The sequence below is a fragment of the Lethenteron reissneri genome, chromosome 41 (assembly GCF_015708825.2).
Source record: "Lethenteron reissneri isolate LAM-NWPU_2019-01 chromosome 41, ASM1570882v1, whole genome shotgun sequence".
NCBI classification, from domain to species: domain Eukaryota; kingdom Metazoa; phylum Chordata; class Hyperoartia; order Petromyzontiformes; family Petromyzontidae; genus Lethenteron; species Lethenteron reissneri.
The window spans coordinates 6848088-6863949 of NC_083819.1; the positions used below are offsets into that span (position 1 = coordinate 6848088).

At 46.3% G+C, this 15862-nt stretch overlaps 1 protein-coding gene across 2 annotated transcripts; it reads right to left on the minus strand.

The window, feature by feature from the left end:
- Positions 1 to 524: 524 nt before the first annotated feature.
- Positions 525 to 10143, minus strand: POLE2 (DNA polymerase epsilon 2, accessory subunit). 2 transcript variants are annotated; one of them, XM_061568610.1, is made up of 19 exons: positions 10002 to 10143; positions 8029 to 8129; positions 7668 to 7743; positions 7093 to 7170; positions 6360 to 6453; positions 6101 to 6175; positions 5284 to 5367; positions 5064 to 5120; positions 4807 to 4855; positions 4588 to 4660; positions 4054 to 4226; positions 3087 to 3176; positions 2670 to 2724; positions 2298 to 2354; positions 1985 to 2062; positions 1746 to 1854; positions 1305 to 1481; positions 1143 to 1210; positions 525 to 661 (listed from the first exon to the last, which is right to left on the minus strand). In XM_061568610.1, the coding sequence occupies exons 1-19, from the start codon at positions 10094 to 10096 to the stop codon at positions 643 to 645; spliced, it is 1608 nt and encodes a 535-aa protein (XP_061424594.1). In that variant the 5' UTR covers positions 10097 to 10143; the 3' UTR covers positions 525 to 642. The 2 variants fall into 2 exon arrangements, with proteins under 2 accessions (XP_061424594.1, XP_061424593.1); XM_061568609.1 differs by having other exon boundaries at positions 2298 to 2357.
- Between the last annotated feature and the right edge of the window lie 5719 nt (positions 10144 to 15862).

Genomic DNA, 15862 nt, shown 5'->3' on the forward strand with positions numbered 1-15862 from the left:
AACAATGCAAAAATAACCAAATTACAGGAGCATCTATACAGAGCATATAGAGAACACCAGAAAATGATTAACAGTTTACGTGTGGGCTTGATGTATTTATTCAATATTAATATATGTATGTACGCTTTAGCAGCACATCCCATATAATATATTAAATTAATTTCCAAAATCTTTTTTGTGTTTGGCAGCTTGCAGTATGGGTTTCATTTTTACCAGATTCTTCCACATCCAGGAAATGTGAATTTAAATGCATCCGTTTTATGTTAATGTGCGCCACCTACAATATGTATGTAGAACTTATTTCGCACCGTACACAGCAGAGGTCGCAAACGGGTTTTGATTCCTTACCCGTACCCGGCCGCACCAGGATCGCAAACGGGTATGGGTTACCCGTACCCTACCTGATACCCGGCCGGGTACGGGTAGCCGGGTATCAGGTAGGGTACGGGTATCGGGTACCCGATTGCGACCTTCTGGTACACAGCCAACCGCGCTAATCGTAGGTGTGGAAGTACAGCTATGCAGAACGAGTGACTGCTTTTTGAGGACAAGGGACGGCTCAGGTCCACACGACAGCAGTGCAATTCGGAGTTGCGATTCTGTTTCCACATCATGATGCTCCCTTCTCCCTTGTTGCTTCATCTACATATCTTGTAGTTTACTGCAAAAAACAGAGGAGTACACGCACCATACAGTATGAGTACATGCATTCTTTATAGTACAAGTGGACATTTTCAATTCCCTATGTGCAGCGGTGGTGCTTTGCATAATCATGCCAAGCATAAACCGAGGGCCCCAAGTAACTCAAGAGGTCCTGGATTTATGAGAAAATAGGGATTCGCATACAAAGGACATTCAAATACTAAGAAACATAAGCTAAGCAACAAAGGCCAATACATTTATTTAATCGGTCTTTTCTGCAACTGTTCTCTTATTTCATGGATGTTTGTCTATATTTCTATGACATATATCTCTTATCTATCTCTTATCTCATGTCACGTGGATTGTATTTAAAGGAAAACATACTTTTAAAAATATGGTCATCAAGGGGCGAGCACTACCGCTGTATTTGTGGCATATAAATCAATCAAACATGTTAACTGCATGCAAGGTGGCAGGTGTATCATAATTGCAGCTCTCACCTGTCCTCCACAGTCCGGCTGGATGGGTAGTAAACTTTAAAGCTGAATTCACTCCGAGGGAAGGAGCCCTGGAATGCACATTACACATATGGGTTATGAAGAGGAATTCATATTTTGCCAAAGTAAATCGATGTGGCCATGGGTGTGGATAGGGCAGCATACCGGGTTGATGCACATGCACTCGGTGTTGGTGATGCTGAAGGGGTCGTACTTGTCGGCACACACGAGCAGGTCAGGAAGCGGGTAGAGGGACAGGGTATAGTCGTAGCCCCAGAACACAGGGCTGACAAACAGTGGCAATGATGACAGGTGGCCCTGGCTCACCAGTGTCTTCACAAACTACAACAAGGACACCCAAACACAAAAAAATACTGCAATCAGGAGAGGGCCCACTGAGAGCACATTTCCTTTGCAAGGGAGACCTGAGATAATGATTATAAACGTGAAGGTCGCAAAGATACTGCAACGCATTGCAAAGAGGAATTAAATGTCAGAAATTTCATTATTGAAATAATGCAACAGACAGCTAATACAATTAAGGGTGAAGATCATGATCAGGGATTGGAGGTTATAGATTGAAAGGTAAAAGACAAAGTTACGCACGTGGGTGGGGATATCCGTGCCAGGATTTGGAAAGCGCACGCAGTTCCGGCACATCTTGTTTACCAGATCCTCTCGGAATATCACCACCTCCTGTGTGCAGTACTGCAGCCTGTGAGACCACACGTCCATACCGGCTTGAACTGAATACCTGCCAACTATGCATTCTGAGGGTGAGGACACATGTGAATGAGTGTGGTGAATTTTGCAAGAGTTGTGGTGTGACTGGGAGTGGCTGTCACCTGCAAGGGTTTGTGGCAAAGATGGCGGAGGGCACACGTCTTCTGAACTCTGCCGTAATGTGATTGGCAAGCGGAGACCTTCATAAAAAAAATGTTAAATGTTACCCATACATAGTAATGTCTGCATTCATAAATCCATCCATAACTCCCATCACTTTACCCAATCAACTATATATTTAAACTTAACTCTTTAAACTTAACTCTAATGCTCAATCCCAAACCTCCAATTAAGCCTTGCACCAAGAAGCACCTCATTAAAGTCCTTGAACACTGTACAAGGCGGCAAGCTTGTTGCTTGTGCCATGTGTAGTACCTGGGCAGAATAGCTCCGGGCCCTGGATCCTCTGGTCCTGGAACAAACACGAATCGGCTGCTGCACACACACACACAAAGCACACATGCATGTATATATTTTCTTGTACATATATTGATAAATATGCTCAAGTAAAAACATTTCATTGAAAAAAAACACCACGGGCACAGGAAGCAAGCTCCACTCTGTTCTGGCTAAGCTGCTGGGGAAATGTTTGTTGGAACGGACCTACTATAAGATGGCACGTTGCACATCAAGACAAACAGGCGCCCCCCCAGCCCATGTGCATTAAGTAATTAGTTTACTTACGAGTAAACCTAGGCACTCGAGCCACTTAGGAGAATTCTTACTCAACAAATTAGTTTGATTTACCTTTCAAGAATGGAGGGAAACTCACAAATGATGTCGGCTAAACATTTCAGCGAATCTGTTAAGAAAAGAACATCACATGAAGGGCAGGGCAAAAATGAGTTAGAATCAATCTGCTTTGGTAGATGTATACGTGTAGCTTTCAGTGGAATATGTATGTGCTGTGTGTTCATGCACAATGCCAATACAGAGTGAGGACCTTTGTCAGCTCAACCTAGACAATATATTTCCATGGTGTCACCCCAAGTCTTGATATAAAAAAGGTCTGTTGTTGGACATATGTACACTACCCGTGGGTATGATCGTGGACGTGCATTATCTGCTGATCTGATGTTGGATGCGTGTGTGCTTTACCCTTGGGTCCGTTGTTAGAAGTGAATGTGCTACCAATGGGACTGATACTGGACAAGTGTGCACTACCTATAAGCACGGACGTATGGTTGCGGCCATAAGGAGCTGAGCTGAAGTTTCCACAGAATATGAAGCAAGTGGGTGGAGCACCCGAGTATCCTGCATGAAAGTGAAGACACAAGTCGAGTTAATTAAACAATAATGGCATGTCTACACAGCAAGATGAGTCAACATAATATTACCACCGTGGCACCACTCTCCATTATGTCACCGCTGTAATGTACACCCCACCATCATGAAGATGCTGATATACTTTGACAAACGTACATCCGACTCGAGTGTAAACAACACTAAGATATGCTAAAAGTGTACTTAGTCAATTGGAATTGCCGCTTTACGACTGCACAAAGAATAGCTTTCAATATACAACATTCAATAATGTGCAGTAACTGTGTATGGTCAACAATGTAGATTCAACCCTTAGCAGAGGAACTACACAAGTTACTATATTTATATGAATAACAATGAAGACTATGAAATGTACGGCACTCTCCGGATCATACATTTTTTTTACATCTATTTTAAAGCAAAATTTGGAGGTGTGCATCTTGTAATTTGTAGACGACATTGTGTCTTGCCAAAGATGTATTTTAATCTCATTCAGACGGTTCTCTATATCAATACATTACTACCCCGAGCACAGAATACCACCAGCTATTCAGAATAACCTTCCAAAAGACAACTGTCACTCGATTATACCCCACGAGAGGCCAGCTTTTTGTGATAACCAATATTTTTTGTTCATATTAAAAGCCGCTGCGCACACTGCCTGCATCTGATAGCACGTTCGGGAAGATGGCTCTCCGTAATACTATATTCTCCTGATTATAAAAGTTTTATTTTAAAATGTTCCTAAAGTTTGGGACGTGTCTTCCTCTCCAAACCATCTTCTAATCCAGAGAATAGGATAAGTGCCACCCTGCCGAGAGCTTTCAGCTGTAGCTCTGTTCTCCACAGATTGCGAGGGCTGTCCTACCAGTAAACATGAGCCTCAGCCGATCAAGGACGTCCGTGCGGTCGAGCCACACGTCCGAGACGAACACAAACATGGCGTCAGTATTGCGCTCCTCGATGTTGGCCAGCACTGCCGAGGCCTTCACACTCGTGAGCGACGGCCCCCCAAACAGGTTCACATCTCCAAAGTACGTCCTGCAGACACACACACACACCAGGTAGTGGTGAAGATACATCTCGAGGAGTGTGTGATATCATCTTCTTGGTTCTTTCGGTAAAGTCACGTAGAAGGGAAATAATAAAATTATAAAAATAAAACATTATAAAATTATTCTCACGATGTTTCGGCCACAACGCAAGCAGTCGTCCTCAGGTGAAGAACAGGTCTGTCGGAAAGACAGCGTCTGAAATATGACTTTACCGAAAGAACCAAGAAGATGAATCCCTGCAGTCACGAAAGCTTTAAATCGAGTGTGTGATAATTTCATCCGATCCAAATCTTGAACGTATCACAAACGTAACGTCATGCCCACACTGGTGGCAACCATTCCCACACCTGGATATCTTTGCCGCTTCCGTGGGAGGGAAGCCAACCGCGTTGACGTGAAACACCTCATCCTCGTACCAACCTGAAGGGCACACGTATTAAAACATCACGTACCTTCAATAAGGATTTAATAACATTTGACAATGTTCCAATGGAAAAATACACATCATAGTAATGCAGTAGTTTGCAATGGATTGTGCAGTTTTTGATTGGCAGGAAGGAACTTACCCTCAGCCAACACAAAGCAGGACTCCGTGTAGAGCCCACTGTGGAACTGGTGTGATACGTCAAGTCTTATTGCGGTGACAAAACGATGACATCAAATCCTTGCTTTAGCTGGCAAATTTAACAATTACATAATTGCACTTTCAAGTACGCGGAACCATAAAGCATTCATCATCAAAGATGAATGCTTAAAATTAATATTGGTGACTATGCATCAACAGTTTTATGGGTCGTTACTGGCTGCATTTTTAAAAGGATATGGCATTCTTGAGATCAAGCTGCACAGTCCCAGTGGGGTCTTCCAGGTAATACTTCCCCTGTAAAATGAAAGAGGAGAAAGTAGCTGGGGTGGTTTATACTTTCAACCAATAATAATGCAATTTGTAAAATACATCATATTTCAGACGTAAATTACTGGTAACTGAGCCACGGAATAACATGGACTCGATACAGCTGCGATGTCAACTTTTGACCACTAACCTCTTTGAGCTGGGTCAGCATTCCCAGCACAATGACCTCTCCCAACTGGGCAGTGCTGCCCTGAAGAAACTCCACTGTTTTCAGCTGCAACACACACATGCATCGTACAAGTACACAACAGAATCTATGTCAGTTTAACACGTAGGCTTTTCGCAACCAATATCATCCATAATAGAGGTTTTTGGGTTAGATCGCGTAAATATATAAATGTGTCGTTAAAACCCGCCACCACCCGACACAGCCAACTAGTAAGGGTTGTCACGTAAACAGAACGTGCCAATTCGTCACTAGTACAGCACAGCGGTGTGTTGGAGAGCCAAGCCACAACCTACAATCTGAGTACGACGTTTTGCCAGTAATTACAACTAATTACTGGCGAAACGTACTCAGATTGTGCTATACTAGTGACGAATTGGCATGTTCTGTTTAAGTGACAACCCTTACTAGTTGGCTGTATCGGGTGGTGGCGGGCTTTAACGACACATTTATATATTTACGCGATCTAACCCAAAAACCTCTATTATGGAGAAGCAATGTCATTCATGTACAGAGGTGCATATCTGCAATGCATGCAGACAGTGACCAACTTGTAAACGACCTTACATACATTATTTCAATTACTTTCAATACAAGGATGTTGGATTCTGGCTGTTGCAAAACTGTTATTAGTTTTGTCAATGCCCATTTGGTATTAAAACATTAAGAGTACCAATTCACTTGCTGTAGTAGTCTAAATGTTCAGTGTTTCTTGCTTCACTGCAGTTACACAAGCAGATCCCATGAAACTATGTACAAAGATGGATTTCAAGCAGTTCACCTGAAACTTGTTGCGTCCTTCCTCTGTGACTGATCCGACCACAGGAGGGGTGAAGAGGTCATGCCGGTGGGTCCGCTGCGACATCGGACAGCACAGAACCTCTAGTCATGCGACGGTGGAGCAGATCCAAGTAATGACTTGGATCACCAATTACATTCAGCATACAGAAATATGTGTGATAAAGACAACTGCAGTTGAATGTAAACCACAGCCTCAGAGGATTAATGATGCAGCAATGAGCAACTGTTACTGAGGTCACCTGCTGCAGGATGGCGTATCGCTCCCGGAAAACTGCAGCTTTGTCTCGAGGGGAGGCTATGAGGCATGGCGGAGGGTGGTTCGTCATCGCCAGCCTGTGGGGATGCACATATGCGTACACCCATTTAACTCACAGGACAATGATAAATGCTGCTTTAACATGAAACACGACTGCAATTTGCATGAGCCATAGATTGAATCATGAATATCCAATGCTATACTCTTTGGTTCTTTCGGTAAAGTCACGTAGGTATAAAATAAAATAAATCACGACGTTTCGGGCGCAACACAAGCGTCCATCATCAGCTTTCCCACGTGACTTTACCGAAAGCATCCATCATCACCACCTGATGGATGCTTGTGTTGCGCCCAAAACGTCGTGATTTATTTTATTTTCTACCTATGTGACTTTACCGAAAGAACCAAAGAGTATGGATTCCTGCAGTCACGAAGTTTCAAATCTAGATCCAATGCTATGTTTAATATTGTATCACCATGCAGGAATGTTGAGTGTCATTCTCACTAGATAAAAGTTTTGGCTTCGATATAAAAGCATGAAACATGTCTACTGAACAACATTTTTCTACAACAAGTAGTCATATTGGCACGTAAGAATCTGACGAAATAGGGTATTATATTCCAGTGGGTAGATGGTCGAATTGTGAGGAGTGTTGAAAACATTGATGCATAGGAAAGGTACAAAGGAATACAAAGAAACTAGTTACTCTACTCACGGTATCAACTTTTTCCTCTCGTGGTTGTAGATGAACCTCGGGATATCGAATGCACCGATGATGTTAAAAACATTCTCTCTGAAAAATAGAAAATCTGGTTCTTGACATCTGTAAAACTAAAGACAACCATAAAGACCAACAATGTGAGCCTTTTTAATGAGTGCCACAAAAATATCGGCATAAATCAACTAATAAAGAAGGTGAACCACTTATTTGCATTATTGTCAACCTGTAACTTTCAACTGCTGGGCAAAGGCCTCCTCAATTCTCCACCACGAAAGCAGTGGTTCTCAACCTTTTTGGAATTATAGCGCCCCCACCCTCCCCAATCAAGACAACTGGTCCCCCAAACCCACCCCCACCTTCCGCCCAGCAGGTTACTAAGGCGGCCATACACAGAGATCACATGTTCACAGCTCTAGTCAACGTGGTTAGTAAGGCATCAGAGGCTGTGAGACTTTCAAACCCTCCCCCTGGGGTGGTGCGACAGATGGCTTCAGAAGTGCTGCACCAAAGCGTGATGCCGGTGCTTGCTGCTGTGGAAGACGCAAGCAGTACATGTGGAGGCTTCTTACGATTCTTCTGGGCTCGACGATCTGCATTCCTGCACAGCTGCCTCCACCACTGCGAGCTCCACCATGCTGGACGCCACTGGAACGCACAAATACAGGGTCACTCGTCACACAAATCCCAACACATTAATCAATAACACTAATGAATACATATATAATAGGTGACGTTTTGGGTAATGGCCCTTCTTCACAGCACAAAGCGAGGCCAGAGAGAGTGGATACTAAAAACTACATTGTAAATTTTTTTTTCCTGATGAACAGTTTTTAAAGTGGCATAAGCTCAGGTATAGTTGCAATTTGCTCCACATGGGAGGTGCTGTGATGGAAAAGAGCTCAGGGTTCGATGAGGAGGAGCGACACATACGTGGTTGTCTCTGCACCGCGTCCACCACCTGCTCCAGCATGTTCTCCAACTCCACTGAGCCCATTCCTGCCAGGGCATTGCTCAGGAACTTCCGTGCCTCACTGAGTCACACACGCACCGGATATCTCGATGAGCCAGGCACCTCAGTGGGCCAGACACTTACACCTCAGTGACACACGCAGAGAGTCAATTCAGTGAGCCGCACAGCCAGACATCCCAGTGAGACACACATCCAGACATCTTGGTGAGCCACACACCAAGACAAAGACCCCCACCCCCCCCGTATAGCATGCACAGCCTGTTGGGGCAAGTGCTGTTACTGTGCGCCTATGAAGGCCGGCACGGCACACGAGGCGGTGGTAGCCATCACCTCGTCCAGGCCGCCTTCGTCTCCCAAGTGGCAACGTTTACACACCATACCAGGTATTCATTTGAGGCCTGATTCGACCTAGAGGAGGCCCAGGACCGGTTCAGATAACTATCACTGGTGTTGGGCATGAGCGGGAATCGAGCTCTGGTCGTTGGGTTCATAGCACAGCGCGCTAACCACTGCGCCACCGCTCCCCACCACACACCAACACCTCAATGACACACCCAACTCATTGAAGCCGAAATTTCAGTGGACCAGACAACTACATCTTAGGGGTCGTCCATAAATGACGATTTTTGACCCCCCCCCCCACCCCATTGTCACACGGCGTCACAAAAAGTCAGACCCCCCCTCAAATATGACGTCACAAAGCTCTGCCCCCCCCCCCCAAAAAAAAAACATGCTTCAAATCGCTTTAAACTATTGTCATTGTAGTGCGTATTTAATGCGGCGCTGCACTCCGATGTTGTAGGAGAAAACATTTATTAAAAGTCTATTTAATTAAGTAGAACGTGTTGTCTATATTTATTTAAAGTTGCGCATTTTGATGTGACGTCACATTTCTCAACCCCCCCCCCCCTCGTCACACATCGTCACAAATGTCTTGACCCCCCCCCCTAGGTGCGTGACGTCATTTATGGACGGCCCCTTAGTGAGATACACATCTAAGCCGCACAGATATCTGAGTTACAGGTTGACAACAGATACCTGAGTGAGCCACACACAGACGACTCAGTGAGCCACAGACGACTCAGTGAGCCACACAGACGACTCAGTGAGCCACAGACAGACGACTCAGTGAGCCACACAGACGACTCAGTGAGCCACACAGACGACTCAGTGAGCCACAGACAGACGACTCAGTGAGCCACACAGACGACTCAGTGAGCCACTACAGACGACTCAGTGAGCCACAGACGACTCAGTGAGCCACACAGACGACTCAGTGAGTCACAGACGACTCAGTGAGCCACACAGACGACTCAGTGAGCCACACAGACGACTCAGTGAGCCACACAGACGACTCAGTGAGCCACAGACGACTCAGTGAGCCACACAGACGACTCAGTGAGTCACAGACGACTCAGTGAGCCACACAGACGACTCAGTGAGCCACACAGACGACTCAGTGAGCCACACAGACTCAGTGAGCCACAGACGACTCAGTGAGCCACAGACGACTCAGTGAGCCACAGACGACTCAGTGAGCCACATGAACAACTCAATAACTCACACACAAGACAACTTAGTGGGCCACACACAGCTCAAAGAGCCAGACATTTGAGTGAGCCAGACACCTACATCTCAGCGAGACACAAACCAAGACAACTTAAGTAAGCCGCACGTGTCCGTGAGCCCAACACAGACAACTTTGCGAGCCACACATCTCATTTGAGCCACACACACACAGACACACACACACAGACACGCGTTACAATCAGGTTGCGTTATACAGCACTAGCGCACTGGGAAGTTTGAACGGCGAGAAGACGAGGGCGAAACGGTGACAACGACGGGGAAAGAAGCGTGCTAGGGATGAGCAGTGAGGGGTGAGCAGTGAGGGGTGAGCAGTGAGGGGTGAGGAATGGGGAGAGGAACGCGCCTGCGGAGCATGAGGCCGTGCATCTTGAAGGCCGCCGCCACAGTGCGCGCCGCAGCCGCCACCGCAGCCGCTCCGCTCGCCTCGCTCATCGCCATCTTCGCGCCTTCCCGCCAAAACTCGAGAGGGAGGGGCGAGGGAGGGGGAGGAGGGGCGAGGGGGGAAGAGGGGGGAAGAGGGAGGGGGAAGGAGAGGGGAGGAGGGAGGGGGAAGGAGGGAGGGGGAGGAAGGGGAGGGGCGAGGGAGGGGGGAGGCGGGGTGGAGAGGGGGGGCTAGGGTGGGGGAGGAGGGAGGGGGGAGAGGAGAGGGAGGGGCGAGGGAGGGGGAGGAGGGGCGAGGGGGGAAGAGGGGGGAAGAGGGAGGGGGAAGGAGAGGGGAGGAGGGAGGGGGCAGGAGGGAGGGGGAGGAAGGGGAGGGGCGAGGGAGGGGGGAGGCGGGGTGGAGAGGGGGGGCTAGGGTGGGGGAGGAGGGAGGGGGGAGAGGAGAGGGAGGGGCGAGGGAGGGGGAGGAGGGGCGAGGGGGGAAGAGGGGGGAAGAGGGAGGGGGAAGGAGAGGGGAGGAGGGAGGGGGCAGGAGGGAGGGGGAGGAAGGGGAGGGGCGAGGGAGGGGGGAGGCGGGGTGGAGAGGGGGGGCTAGGGTGGGGGAGGAGGGAGGGGGGGAGAGGAGAGGGAGGGGCGAGGGTGGGGGAGGAGGGGCGAGGGAGGGGGGAGGCGGGGTGGAGAGGGGGGGCTAGGGTGGGGGAGGGGGCCGAGGGGGAGGGAGGAGAGAGAGAGGGGAAGAGGAGAGGGAGGGGGTGGAGAGGATGGCCTCTGGTGTGTTGTTTTTATTTTTCGTCCTGCTGGGAAATGTGTTGGCTCTGAATCTTGGAGGCTCTGTCCTGGACTGAACCTTGTTGGCTTAAGGGGAGTGCAGGTTTTTCCTTCCTTGAAAATGTCACTGGCGTGGGAGAGAGAAAACCCCGCCCGGTTTATTTACTTCCTGATGCTCAAAACTAAATTTGATTTTCCCTCTGTCAACAGAGAGCATTGCTTGTTATCTTTTGCGCCCAATCTTTTTGTACTGATGTAAACAAAACAAACCCCCCCCCCAATCTCACAGCACAAATCCTTTGCTGAATTTAACTTTGGGATAATTGGACAGTAAATTCAAGACGTTAACTTCAAGATGGCGCATTCAAGTGTGCATACGGACATGCTATGTAAAATGTTTTCCTTAATTGGCCGCGCTACGATATTGTCACTTTCTGACATTCGTGCAATTTCTGGTAGAAGTGTTCCCGTTGTGACCCATTTCTGCACTCCACCATATGATAAACAACCTTGTTTTCAGTTTTGAGCATCTCAAATGGGTTAGTATTTAAAGAAGATGGAACCGATGAAAACCTGGCAAGTGGTGAAATTTAAACATTGGAAAATGACTTGATGCGCTAGGTTGACATCAAAGACTTTGGTAGTGGTGACCTCTATAATAATGTGTCTTGCTGCAGTCACGGAAGCTTCAGAAGTGACATTCAAACGGTGAATTGTTTTTGCATTGCCGCAAGCAGCGGTTCAGCTGGACACTGTAACAACAGCGATATAAATATCTGTGAAGCATGTAATGTAACCTCACGATAAAGAAGAACCCCTGGATTAATGCACCTGTGTTGTACAATGCAATACTTGTAGAGCCGAATTAACACTGATATATTAAATGTAATGGTCTACTTATAAATTCTGTTTGAAGTTGGCTAAAAATCGGTGACTAGCAAATCAATATTAGGTGAATTGTAAAAAAAAAAATCCTCTTCGGATCGAACACATGGAGGGCACTTATTTCGGAGGATTCAATCCTATGGTGGTGGTGTTAATGGGTTGCTGTGTAATTCATGGAACAGACCATATCCTTCTTTGGACATAGGAAATTAAATTAAACAAGCATCTTCGTTAAATTGTATTATTTATGAAACCTAATTTTTCATGGAGCAAGAAAAAAGTTATACATTTTAAAGCCATAGAAAAATTTAACAATATACAGTGTAAAGTGTGGAAGAGTAGGCCAAAAACCCTCTAAACAGGCTCGAGGGCTTTCTCCAGTGGAGCTTCGTCCACCAGCATTGGTATAAGCAGGGAATTGCAGCCCTGCACCATTACCACTGCATGAATCCAGAGCATTCCTCATTTTCTGATAAACACAGCCCTGGATTAATGGCCAAATAATGCGTTACATTCTTCTGAATATTTATTTTCTCTCTCTCCTCGTCAGCCGATTCATAGATTATAGAAACCTCTCGCTAAACCCATGGCAGTGCTCTTGATATATGTGTACCGGCGACATTTATTCCCACAGCATTCACCAGTGGTGGGCTTGATTAGCCCTGTTCCATGTGGGTGGCTCTTAAGGTGTCTTTGTTTTCGAGAATCTGTTATTTTTTCCGGAGTTTCTAAAGACGTGGGACATTTGAATTGCTTAAAATGTGTAAGCAGCCGTTTTTGCGAATGTTTGTTCTGGCATCAGATGGATATAAACAACAGCAGAAAGAGACAAGGTTTTAATGTTCTATTAGGTCTCGTCTTTTCCTACGGTATTTGCATTTGTTTTAAATGTCCATGTGCAGTCACACCTCTATAATCTGACTGGTTCTCTCTCGCAGGCTTTGGGTTGCAATGCATTATTCTTAAGGTTTTGCTTAATTTGGCAGCGGGATTGTTAGTGCAGGTTGTTATAAAGTAAAGTAATCCATTCCACAAAATGTAATTAGAAACGTAACATTGTTTCTAAACTCCGCTTGATTGTAGGAGTGCGACTGCATCAGAGTAACGAGCTTGCGATGTGTGTGGGGAAAATAAGGTACTGTTAATTCAATACAAGATCAATTGTGTAGCTAGATTGCAAGTGGTTAATGGATTAAACTCTTTACGGAAACTCAAAAAAAAAATAAAAAAAAAAGGGAGGAGAAGGGGGAGGAGAGGGAGGGAGAGGGGGGGCTAGGGGGGGAGAGGAGGTGGGGGCTAGGGAGAGGGAGGGGGGGCGCTGGTGGGGGAGGATGGGAGAAGGGGGGGGGGGCTAGGGAGGGGTGGAGGCGCAGGTGGGGGAGGATGGGAGGAGAGGGGGGTGGAAGAGAGAGGAGCACGCACACCGTGCACGCAGCACGCACACGGTGCACACAGCACAACGTTGTCCCACGCCCGACCGCAGTGCCGCATATTGATGAATGCAAACCGCACATAGTGAATTTTGTATTTCAATTTTAGCCTCACATACGCGAAATATACACAAACTGAACCCGCACACAGCGAAGGAAATCTGTAATAGGTAACACAGTTAATGAGACAAAACGCTCCCTTCCCATATATCCTTCCACACAAAAAAGCGAAATTATTTCGTACACATCACATCAGCATTTGTATTACTGGTACTCTCCACAACAACGCAAATGATAAATGTATTTGCCATAGTGCTGTAGCCGAGGCCAGGCTAACGCAGGGGGCCAATAGTAGGGGCCTCAAGCAGCGCCCTTTGATTTTAAAGGAGCCACCCCAACATATAAATACTTCCATATTTTGAGAGATTTTTTGGGTTAGATCGCGTAAATATATAAATGTGTCGTTAAAACCCTCCACCACCCGACACAGCCAACTAGTAAGGGTTGTCACGTAAACAGAACGTGGCCAATTCGTCACTAGTACAGCACCGGTGTGTAGTGTATAGTGTGTAGTGCAGTGTATAGTGTAGTGTATAGTATATAGTGTAGTACACCGGTGTGTTGGAGAGCCAAGCCACAACATTTACAATCCGAGTACGACGTTTCGCCAGTAATTACAACTAGCTTCATCAGGCGACAGCCAGATTTGTGGGAAAGTCTGACTGTTTCGTTCCTTAGGGGCCGTCCATAAATGACGTCACGCACCTGGGGGGGGGGTCAGACATTTGTAACGATGTGTGACGAGTGGGGTGGGGGGGTTGAGAAATGTGACGTCACATTAAAATGCCCAACTTTAAAAAAAAGCATAGACAACACGTTCTACTTAACTAAATATACTTTTGAATAAATGTTTTCTCCTACAACATCAGAGTGCAGCGCCACATTAAATGCGCGCTACAATGACAATAGTTTAAAGCGATTTTAAGTATGTTTTATATATATATTTTTTGGGGGGGGGCAGAGCTTTGTGACGTCATATTAGAGGGGGGGTCAAAAATCGTGTGACGTCATTTATGGACGGCCCCTTATATCGAGGCGTAGAATGTGTTGACCATGCTTACTGAGTCAACGTACAATAGTTGTACATTATGCATGCGCATTATGCGAGCCCTTTGATCTTGTCCTTCCTGTCTATTGGGTGTATTAAAATAGCCGTACCAACGCTAATCCCTATTGAAGTATGCTGCCATTTATAGGCATGCATTTAAAACATTTTGTGGCTTGGCTCTCCAACACACCGGGTGTGCTGTACTAGTGACGAATTGGCCACGTTCTGTTTACGTGATAGCCCTTACTAGTTGGCTGTGTCGGGTGGTGGAGGGTTTCAGCGACACATTTATATATTTACGCGATCTAACCCAAAAAACCTCTAATATGGATATTGGTCGCGAAAGCTTACGTGTTAAATATAAATACTTGTCTTCATTTACAATGGTTCAAATACGACACTGTTAACGTTCACGTTTACCTGTTTAACCAGGCTAAAACTCGAGAGAGAGATGATGATAGTCTCGTTTGCAAAGAGTGACCCGGGTCGCCAACCCAGTGACCACATGCAACGTTGGGCCAGTGTTACTGGTAGGAACCACCTGATTCCACCAGCCCACAGGGGATTATCGTCCGTCCATCCAAAAATGGGAGGAGTGGGGCTGGGTGGAGAGGGGAGGGTGGGGAGGGGCTGGGTGGGGAGGGGCTGGGTGGGGAGGGGCTGGGTGGGGAGGGGCTGGGTGGGGAGGGTGGGGCTGTGTGGGGAGGGGCTGGTCACCCCGTGGTGCCCTTATAAAACTCAACGTTTAACCTACTCACGCCGGCTTGTGCCCGCCCTCACAGTCGGGCATATTTGCGGAATACACCACGCCGCCGTTGACCCTGGCCATTGACCGAGCAACCCAACGTTCCTACCAGTTCCCTCCGCAGGAATGTGTTAGCATGTGGTTGGAAACATTGGCTCAATGCTCTATATCTTACTGGGATAATTATAAAAAGCAATACCGTTCAGCAATGAAGCACATAGAAATGACGGCAACATTAACTGTATTGCATGAACAATCTAAAAGGCTGCCCAAACATAAATCAATACAAAGGAAATACATTTCCTGTAATATATGACTCACCCGAGATGTATCAAACGCTATAAATGCTATCATGTCATTTGGCAACTAAAGTCGTAGGATGCACTGTGTATTAGAACCAGTGTTGGGCCAAAATAAAAGGCGTTCATATGTACATACCTAAGATGTACGGTGACTAACTATAAAATAAATACATCTTGGATGTTTATAAATTAAATGTGGCACAAAGACTTCAGACATCAGAAAGGAGCAGTGATCGGCAGGGCCACATGCGCAGTCACCCAGAAGTCAGCCACCTCGAGTCAAATAGTGGTGATGATAAAACTGGAACAGTGCTTGGAAGTCCACGGAAGTTGGGTGTCAACTTTACAACTTTCTAGATTTGAAGCTTTCTTGACTGCTAGAATTCATACTCTTTGGGGTTTTTTTTCGGTGAAGTCATATAGGTAAAACATTTAATTAAATCTAAATAAATCACGTTTCGGGCGCAACACAAGCGGTTGTGCTTTCGCTACGTTGTCCCCACCTGAAGAAGGACGCTTGTGTTGTGCCCGAAACGTCGTGATTTAATTTAGTTGTTTTCATTTTATTTTTTACCTACGTGACTT